At 49.9% G+C, this 9,691-nt stretch overlaps 3 protein-coding genes across 3 annotated transcripts; all 3 read right to left on the bottom strand.

Annotated features, from left to right (window-relative positions):
* Positions 1–528: 528 nt before the first annotated feature.
* Positions 529–1,772, bottom strand: LOC127753484 (aspartic proteinase nepenthesin-1-like). Its single transcript, XM_052278967.1, has one exon. The coding sequence runs from the start codon at positions 1,737–1,739 to the stop codon at positions 549–551; it is 1,191 nt and encodes a 396-aa protein (XP_052134927.1). The 5' UTR covers positions 1,740–1,772; the 3' UTR covers positions 529–548.
* A 2,295-nt stretch (positions 1,773–4,067) lies between these two features.
* Positions 4,068–5,354, bottom strand: LOC127753339 (aspartic proteinase nepenthesin-1-like). The gene has a single exon (XM_052278818.1). It carries the CDS (start codon positions 5,352–5,354, stop codon positions 4,101–4,103), a length of 1,254 nt encoding a protein of 417 aa, XP_052134778.1. The 3' UTR covers positions 4,068–4,100.
* Positions 5,355–7,089: 1,735 nt separating this feature from the next.
* Positions 7,090–8,346, bottom strand: LOC127785952 (aspartic proteinase nepenthesin-1-like). Its single transcript, XM_052313279.1, has one exon. The coding sequence runs from the start codon at positions 8,344–8,346 to the stop codon at positions 7,090–7,092; it is 1,257 nt and encodes a 418-aa protein (XP_052169239.1).
* Positions 8,347–9,691: the final 1,345 nt, after the last annotated feature.

Raw genomic sequence — 9,691 nt, 5'->3', positions numbered from 1 at the left:
CTGCTATTGTATCCGCTGTAATAAATTTGAACTTGTTGAAGCTAGCCGGTCAACCGAGCTCGTATATAGGATCCTTGTCGGATCATACATGATGCTCACACGGTTATAAATATTTGATATTTTGAATAAAAGCTGGTCAAACATTTTCAATGTTTAAATATCAACGACTTTAAAATACTTTAGTTTGAAAACATAAATAACGTACGTGCAGATATGTCTTGAAAATTCTGTTCTTAATCTTATAAACTTATTTGATTTTACAAACTTATACTCCATTTTATATTATAAGTCGTTTTTACTTTTTTTCTTAATTAATTTTTTAAAAATTTGATGGTGTACTGTTGATGCGGATGTTTCAACCACCTATACCCTAAATCCTTGATACGCTACTGGTAGTACCATGATATACGTATTATTTGCAGTAACATTAAGCTGACATCATATTGCCTAGGAAGCTAGGATACGTAGTACAAGTGTACAACGGTACAAACTCGTAGGTTCACGTATTATTTGCAGCATGAACTGCTTGAAGAAATACCATTAGGAATTTAGGATAGAGCACTGCAATCTGCTGGCTCGAAGGAGAGCGTCTCCTTGTCGAGGTCGAAGAGGAGATGGATGTTCACCTGCTGCAAGCTTCCCAGGATGCTCACGCCGCCCAGCGCCGGCGAGCCCAGGATCGCCACGCACGCCGTGTCGTTCCCGGCGTCGAACAGGTAGCTCGACACCGGCACCGTCATCTCGGCGCCGCCCTGGAACGCGAGCACGAGGTCCGGCGCGCCGCCGCTGGCCGACGCTTTCGGGAAGCAGAGGTCGTAGTTCTGCACCGGCGGCGGCACCGGCGCCGCGCCGACGGCGTCCGCCACCGCCTTCCTGAGGTCCCGGTACACGCTGTCCACCAGGGCGGTGACCGGCGTGGCGGTGGAGACCATGATGGTGTTGCCGCTCTGGGGCATGGCGATCGTCGCGTTGCCGGCTCTGATCGCTTCCAGACGCAGCAGGTAAGATCGGCTCAAGCCACTGTTGGGAGGGGTGCTAGTCTTGACGAACGGCGTCGTGCCGGCGCCCTTGCCGGCGCCGGCGAGCTTCGCGGAGGCGCCGAGGAACAGCGCGCTGCTCTTCCCGGTGTCGGGCGGCGCCAGGCAGTAGGAGAACGCGGTGGCGTTCATCTGCGCGGCGAGCGACAGGTTCGTCCTCCCTAGCCCGACGGACCCGGAGGATCCCCACATGGTGTCCATCTCGCTCGCCACGGCGCACCCGAAGGCGAGCCTCGCCGTGGCCGCCGTCCCAACGGCGACGGCGTCGGTGCCGATCCTCCCGACGGTGCGCCCGAACGAGGTGGACGCCTCGTACCCGCACGCGCCGCCGCCGTCCCCGGCGCAGCTGCGCGTCGGGATGGACTCGCACACGGCGGCGCCGCACGGCTCCGGCCGGAACGTGGACGACGCGTTCGTGTCGAACAGGGGCAGGTCCTGCTTGAAGCAGCGGCGGCAGTGCTGCGCGCACTGCGTCCAGACGAGCTCCCCGCCGATGTCGATGATCGCCGACACGGGCTGCGGCGGCGTGCCGATGGTGAGGTTCACCACGTAGAACGCTTGCGAGAAGTGGACGGGCACGGTCACGCCTCCTGGCCGCGCCGTCGTCGCGTCGTCGGCGAGCTCCAGACCTCGCCGGAGTTCGTGCGCGCGCGTCAGAGGGATCAAGCACATCAACAGCAGCGCTGAGACTAGACTTGCCATGATTATAATTACGGTTAATTATCAATCAGCGAGCTAATTGTCGTGATTAACTGATTATGACTGATGCATGCTTCAACTTTCGAGAGGAAGGATTAGTGATCGAAGTCGAGGGGTAACTTGGGTTAATATGGGGACAGAGAACATCCCTTCCTTCATATCTCGTTTTTTTAACTAGAAAAATACCTGTTCGTAACGACGGGTGAAAGCTATTTTAATCTTATTATTATTATACGGTTTAATTAAGGTGAAATTTACTGTGAGAATTCACTTAAAATTATGAGTTGTAATTAGAGTCAGATCATCTCAAGTTTGTATGCGAGCTTTTTTAAAGAGATTTCTTATACGACTCTTCTATATTTCCATAAGCAAACGAGCTTAATAAACGACTTAAATATGGATATGTATTTTCAAAAGTGAACGAATTTGAAAACCGACTCATACACAGATGACATGCCAAAGCGCCGGCAAAAATATTTTTAATTTTTATAATAGTAGAGATATAAGGACAGTAGATGCAGCTGATTGGTGCATGCATAAGCATAACCAGGAGTAATTAAGATGTTGACAGTTTGACACTGTAACGTAGCTAGATAAATTGATGTCAGCGCCTAATCGTTTTGGACATTTTGGTATACTCCGTATGAGATAGAGACAGCGAGATCTTCTTCTTTTAAAACGAAGATAATGCATGGAAACAGTGTCTACAACTCTGGCTTCTGCCACACTAGGGATGGGAGATGTTCATATCTAGTGGGCAAAAATGAAATGACAATGAAATGGATGATTGACTTGAGCCTTCACGTGGAATTATTGTGTTCAGCAACGCGGCAACTTTGCAGCTAAGTTTCCTTTTGTCTTCGCCACGCAAATTCGTAGTACTGTGATGTGTAGGTTAATTTATTTTGGAGCGGAGGGAGTAAATATTAGACTTCATCTATAGTGGAGCAGGTTTGCCATCTCATGACCAATCTACATCATGACGATTGCTCCATAGGAATAAGAGAAACTAATAGTAGCATATACGAATTGGGGAAAATGATTTAATTATTTTAGTACTATTTGAACAGGATAACTGAATGAGCAATCTGTTTAGGATATGTTTATAATACATTATTTATAATGGAATTGATGGAAACCAACCTAAAGACAGAAATAAACAGTTACCCAAAATCTGTATAACCGTTATTAATCCTATATCCTCAAACCTGAAAACAGACTTCCCGAAATCAGCGTCGGAATGTTCTGCAGATCACTGCCGGCAAACTTCGAGTTGAAGCAAAAGGTATCGTCTGAGAGTAGCTGTATGTTTATTTACCTATTGATTCTGAAAGTTTGAAGTTGATGGCTTGTGCACATGAGAGTGAGAGTCATGAGACTTCATGACAATTTTTCCTGACTTGTGTTCAGTTGGCACAGGTAGAACGATCTATGCTGACAAAGGCCAACAGTGTTGGGAAGATGTAACGCAAGAGTATTCATAAACCATTAGACATGGAACGAAGATTCAATTTTGAAATCAAAGCCCACACATCACAACTGAATAATATTTAAATTAACATAAGACTGATATACCAATCTGGACACAAGCGGACTCAACTCCTCTATATAATTGCTCTTGTAATAGGAGCCAGTGACATGTGGGACTTTGAGCAAGTAGAGCTCACATGGATTGCAGTATTACAGATTGCAGAGGATCGAAAGTGGAAGGACATACTCTCATTTTATACATGTTATAAATGACAACCTCTCATTTTCAGCACACCCAGTGACGATCCTAGGTACATTTTCCTGGTGTCCTCGGACCCCGGGTAAACTATTCAATTCTAACTAAATTATATGATGATAACTAGTATATAAGTAAAAAAAAAGATAATTAGTACGTATTGGACCCCCGATAATTTTTGTTCTGAGTTCGCCTCTGCGCACCTATATCCCGAATCAGGTGAGCCAAATTATCTTTGTTTCTATATATATAAGTTGAATTTGGAGTTGTATATCACATATTGATCTATCTTACTATTTTTTTTAAAAAAAAGTTGATAATAATTGAAACACCATGCAAAAACGAGGGATATTTCCTTAAGGATGAATGGAGTTCGACAAGAGGATCTCGTTCTTACACAAGCACGTATAGCCTTTAGGTTCAGGAAGTAGAACTAGCTACGCTACCCACACTGGAGAGTAAAGCAAAGCATGCTGCAGCTCATGCCGCCTGGGCGCGCGCCATGGCTGCGTTATCTTATCTATGAACATGCACACCTGCACACAGCCACACACGCGCACACAACACAAACATGGAATGGAATTAAGCTTGAACAGCAAAGCTTCCAGCAAGAAGCAGCAGTAGCCGCCATTGATCGATCAGGGGAGTGAGCTGCAATCCGCAGGTTCGAAGGAGAGCGTCTCCTTCTTGAGATCGTAGAGGAAATGGACGTCCTCCTGCTGCAATCTTCCCAGGACGCTCACCCCCTCCAACCCCGTCCTGTTCAGCCGCGCCATGCTCAGGATCGCCGCGCACGCCGTGTCCTTCTCCTCGCCGACGTCGATCAGGTACTTCGCCGGCGGCACCGTCAACGCGGCGCCGCCGCCCTGGAACGTGAACACCAGGTCCGGCGCGGTGGCGCGGCTGAACCCCGCCGCCTTCTTGAAGCAGAGGTCGAACGGCTGCGGCGGCGTCGCCATCGGCGGCGCGGCCGCGCCGCCGACGGCCTCCGTCACCGCCTTCTTGAAGGCCCTGTACGCGCTGTCGACCAGGAGGCTGAACGGCGAGACGGTGTGCATCACGAGGATGCCGCCGCTCTGAGCCGTGGCGATCGTCGTGTTGCCGGCTCTAATGGCTTCCAGGCTGAGCAGGTAGTAGTGGTGGCTGTCATCGTCGGGCGAGGTCTTGATGAACGGCGCCGTCGAGGTGCTCTCGCCGCCGGCCAGTTTGGCGGAGGAGCCGAGGAACAGCCGGCTGCTCTTCCCGGTGCGGCGTGGCGAGAGGCAGTACGAGAACTTGGTGAGGTTCATCTGCGCGACGAGCGACCGTGGCGTCCTACCTAGCCCGATGAAACCCGAAGTCCCGTCCATGGTGTCGTCGATGTCGCTCGCCACGACGCACCCGAAGCCGAGGCTCGCCGTCGCCGTCCCGATGGCGAACGTGTCGGTGCCGACGATGCCCAAGGTGGTGTGCCGACCCAACCTGATGTTGGTGGTGCTCTCGTAGGTGCACACGTCGCGGGAGCAGTTGCTCGTCGGGGTGGACTTGCAGGCGGCGGTGCCGCACGGCTCCGGCCGGAAGGTGGACGACGCGTTCGGGACGAACAGGGGCAGGTCCTGTTTGAAGCAGCGGCTGCACCGCGAGCACTGCGTCCAGACGAGCTCACCGCCGACGTCGATGATCGCCGACGCGGGCTGCGGCGGCGTGCCGATGGTGAAGTTCGCCACGTTGTAGAGGTGTCTGGACCAGTGCATAGGCACGACCGAGCCTCCTGCCGGCGTCGCGTCGGCGAGGAGGCGGCCGAGCATGGCTTGCTCTAGACCTCGCCGGAGGTCGTGCCCGCGGAACACCGCCATGCGCGTCGTCACATAGATCAAGCACAGCACGAGCACTGTTGTCACTAGCCTTCCCATGGTTATGGCCACTGTCAGCTATCAATCAGCGAGCTAATGATCGTGATTATAAAGTGGCAAAAAGTTAAATGCCCGATTCATCTCTTTTGAAGCTGGATGACAACCAAACAATTTTAACCTCATCTTAAAAAAGGAGCAGAGCAAGCTTAAGTGATTGAAAAAAAAAAAGAATTAGAGGGGTGGAACAGGTTGGGCCGCTCTATAGCTCCATGCCAAACTCCACACCTGAAGTTAGATTTAGAAGTTGGAGCTACTATGAAAAGTTCCAGTGCATGCAATGCTTATGAATTGACTTTTCTGCTATTTTATTTTGTAAGTCCTAATTCTGGTGGCCCCAGGACACCGAAAACTGAAGTATATTTCTTTCCCTGAAGAATATCAAAACACCATCTTTGCTCTAGTGTATTTCCCACGGAAAACAATATCATTGCTTGCATGTCATCCAAACGGTTATGAAAAGAATTTAAAAACATTCAACAAGGTAGATTAATATGCGATAACTTACTTTATGAACATGTAAGGTCAAGTTGAACTTATACAAGTTGCAAAAAAAAAAAAACAAATTTAATTGTGTTTTTCGTTGCAACATGTAGAAGTTAAATTTTAACTTGCATGTTTGTAGAATGATTTATCACATACTAATATATCTTGTTGAATTTTTTTTAAATTTTTTTACAACAATTTAGATGACATACAAACAAGAAGAGGATGTTTCATCGAGAGTTTAGAATCCACTCAATACTTCCCACCTTATCCTTGTGCATGTGGAATCAGCGTAGTAAAGTAAAATAAGCAAAAGAGAACAGAACTTCACATCATGGAGTCTATGAAGGCAAGTTTACGGAGTAGATTCCAATCAGGAGGAGAATACTGTGGCTATAGTATTAACTTATACCTTCATGTATAATGGAGCAGGTTTGCCATCTCATGACTAGCCAGTATCATGACAATTGTCGATTGCTCCATAGGAACAAGAGAAACTAATAGCAGATACAAATTGAGGGAAATGATTTAATAATTTTGGAACTGTTTGAGCAGATAACTGAATGAGCAATCTGTTTAAGAAGCTGTAATACTGATTGTTTATATACTGTTTTTTTTTTACGAGATGCAAAGTTGAATTTGAATTTACATATTTTAGTGTTATACCATATATTAATACATCTTCTTAATTTTTTTTAAATTCTTTCATAATCATTCAGTGGCATGCAAATAACAAGTGGACATCTTCTCGAGGGATCAAAATAGTTTCCCCTGCAATAGAAGCAGCTCACATGTGGGCCTTGCGTAACTGGGACCCACATGTCTAGGGGCGAAGCCAGGTGTGGGGCAGTTTGGGCCCGGGCCCCACACCTGGCAGAAAAAATACCAAGGAATTTACTAATTTTTCTATTAAAATTCGTACAAAAAGTTCATACTCTAGTGATTAAGCCCTACTCTTGACATAATCCTCCGCCCCTGCACATGTCAGTTTCAGTATTACGGAGGATCTCGTTCCAACACAAGCACGTATAGCCTATAGGTTCAGGAAGTAGAAAATGGTAGATCGACGCTACCCACACTGGAGAGCAAAGCAAAGTATGCTGCAGCTCATGTCACCTGGGCGCCTGGCTGCGTTATCTATGAACACGCACACTTGCACGCACACACACACAATGACACAAATATGGAAGCTTGAATAGCAAAGCTAGCTAAGCTGCTAAGGCAAGAGCAGCTTCCATCAAGAAGCCATCGATTAGGAGAGAAGTGAGCTGCAGTCTGCAGGTTCGAAGGAGAGCGTCTTCTTCTCCAGATCCAAGAGGAAGTGCGTGTTCTCCTGCTGCAAGCTACCCAGGATGTTGAGGTGCTCGTCCAACGCCGTCGTGTTCAGCCACGACGTGCTCAGGATCGCCATGCACACCGTGCCCTTCTCCTCGCCGACGTCGATCAGGTACCTCGCCGGCGGAACCGTCAGCGCGGCGGCGCCCTGCTGGAACGTGAACACGAGGTCCGGCGCGCTGGCGTTGCTGAGCCCCGCCTTCGGGAAGCAAAGGTCGAAAGGCTGCACCGGCGTCGCCGTCGGCGCAGCGCCGACGGCCTTCGTCACCGCCTTCTTGAGGGCCTGGTACGCACTGTCCACCAGGAAGCTCATCGGCGCCAAGGTCTGGACAAGGACGGTGTTGCCGCTCGCCGGCAGCGCGATTGCCGCGTCGCCGGCTTTTATCCCGTCCAATTGTATCGGGTAATATTGGCTCATGTCGTCGCCGGGCGAGGTCTTGACGAACGGCGTCGTGGTGCTGTTGCCGCCGCCGGCCAGTTTGGCGGAGGAGCCGAGGAGCAGCCGGCTGTTCTTCCCGGAGTCGTGGGGCGTCAGGCAGTACGAGAACTTTGTGATGTTCATCTGTGAGACGAGCGACGACGGCGCCCTCCCTAGCCCGATGAGACCGGAAGGTCCACCCATGGTGTTGATGCCGCTCGCCACGACGCACCCGAAGCCGAGGCTCGCCGTCGCCGTCCCGATGGCGAACGTGTCGGTGGCGACTATGCCCAAGGTGTGCCCACCCAGCTTGCTGTTGATGGTGCCCTCGTAGGTGCACATGTTGCTGGAGCAGTTGCTCGTCGGGATGGACTTGCAGGCGTCGGTGCCGCACGGCTCCGGCCGGAAGGTGGACGACGCGTTCGGGACGAACAGGGGCAGGTCCTGCTTGAAGCAGCGGCTGCACAGCGAGCACTGCGTCCAGACGAGCTCACCGGCGACGTCGATGATCGCCGACGCGGGCTGCGGCGGCGTGCCGATGGTGAAGTTCGCCACGTTGTAGAGGTGTCTGGACCAGTGGATGGGCACGGCCGAGCCTCCTGCCGGCGTCGCGTCGGCGAGGAGGCGGCCGCGCATGGCTTGCTCTAGACCTCGCCGGAGGTCGTGCGCGCGGAACGCCGCCGTGCGCGTCGAGAGCGAACACGTCGTCACGTAGATCAAGCACAGCACGAGCAGTGTTGTCACTAGCCTTCCCATGATTATGACCACTGTTAGTTATCAATCAGCGAGCTAATGATCGTGATTATAATTGCTGTTTCAAGAGGAAGGATGATTAGTGTTCGTGATTATGATCGATGTCGAGAGGTAAGGTAGGCTTTATATAGGGACAATTGATGCAGCTGATTGGCTGCATGCATAACCAGGACAAACTAATTAACACTTATTTTTTCTGGACGAGCACCTCCATAGGTTGCAAGCGGTTTAGAAGTGTCCGCATCTAAAAAATCGACCCTATTTTTAATACAGTTACTTAAGTGACCCATATGCGAAAATCCCCCCTCTTGCAACTCTTTTTATATTCTCCCCTCCTCTCTCTCCCCCATTCCCACTCCCGCTCCTCCTCTCCCCACCTCCTCTCCCCTCTCCTCCCTACCAACAACGGGTACTAGCGGCGGGCGTAGGCGATGGCGCACAGCGGCCCCCTCCACCCTCCCCCATGCTCTCCCGCACGAATCCGGCGCAAGCTCCAGCGATGGAGGGCTCGGGTGGGCGGTGACCATTCCCCGCACGGATCCGGCGGCGGCTCTCCCCCGCGCCGATCTGGCGACAGCCGCCCTCCCCCGCAACGACAACGACCTCAACGACGATAACTTGGGTGGAAGCAGCAGGCTAGGGTTTCGAGTGACAGCGGCAACCAGATGGCGGCGGATCTAGGGTTTCAGGGTGGGGTTTGATTTTTTATTGTCGTAGACGGCCGGCTTAAACGTTCGTACGTGAAAATTCGATTTTCGCGACCATCTCAAAAAATTGTTTATGTGCTAGTGCAAGATGTTGACACTATATATAATGTGACCGAATTAAGTCATTAACTGATGATGTCAACGCCACATCGTTTTGGACCTCTCGGTATATGCAAGATAGAGACGTGTGTTCGTCGAATTGAATGAAGAAATTATACAGTGGAATTGATGATCCACTTGACTTGAGTCGTCAGCAACGTGGCTACTTTGGGTTGGCTCCATAGGTGAAGCTGTCTTAGGTACGTTCTTAATAGAAACTTATAACCTCTAATATACTTTTTCTTTCTAACTAAACCTTTTAGCCACGTCGCAGGCCATGGTGTTTGACAGTAGTGTAGCAACGGCTTTCTACCTTATGCAGGTAGTAAATGTAATAGGCGATACCCCATTCAATAACGAAGGTAGTCATGGTGACTTAATTACTGTCGCGCCCATAAATTACTGAATAGAATTCCAAACAGAATGTGCATTAAAATCCTTGTCCAGGATCGGCCAGGGTAAACAAACGATAAAGTTGACATACAGATCCACGTCTTACAAACATTATAAAAATCTTACATAAATGCAGCGGAAATATAAAA

This window comes from Oryza glaberrima, chromosome 10 (assembly GCF_000147395.1).
Source record: "Oryza glaberrima chromosome 10, OglaRS2, whole genome shotgun sequence".
Lineage (NCBI taxonomy): Eukaryota > Viridiplantae > Streptophyta > Magnoliopsida > Poales > Poaceae > Oryza > Oryza glaberrima.
The sequence above is the reverse complement of the archived record's forward strand: the minus strand, read 5'-3'. Positions and strand labels throughout refer to the sequence as shown.

Bases quoted from the DNA above. Each gene is read 5' to 3' on its own strand.
- LOC127753484 (XM_052278967.1), bottom strand. From the start codon at position 1,739: ATGGCAAGTCTAGTCTCAGCGCTGCTGTTGATGTGCTTGATCCCTCTG.
- LOC127753339 (XM_052278818.1), bottom strand. From the start codon at position 5,354: ATGGGAAGGCTAGTGACAACAGTGCTCGTGCTGTGCTTGATCTATGTG.
- LOC127785952 (XM_052313279.1), bottom strand. From the start codon at position 8,346: ATGGGAAGGCTAGTGACAACACTGCTCGTGCTGTGCTTGATCTACGTG.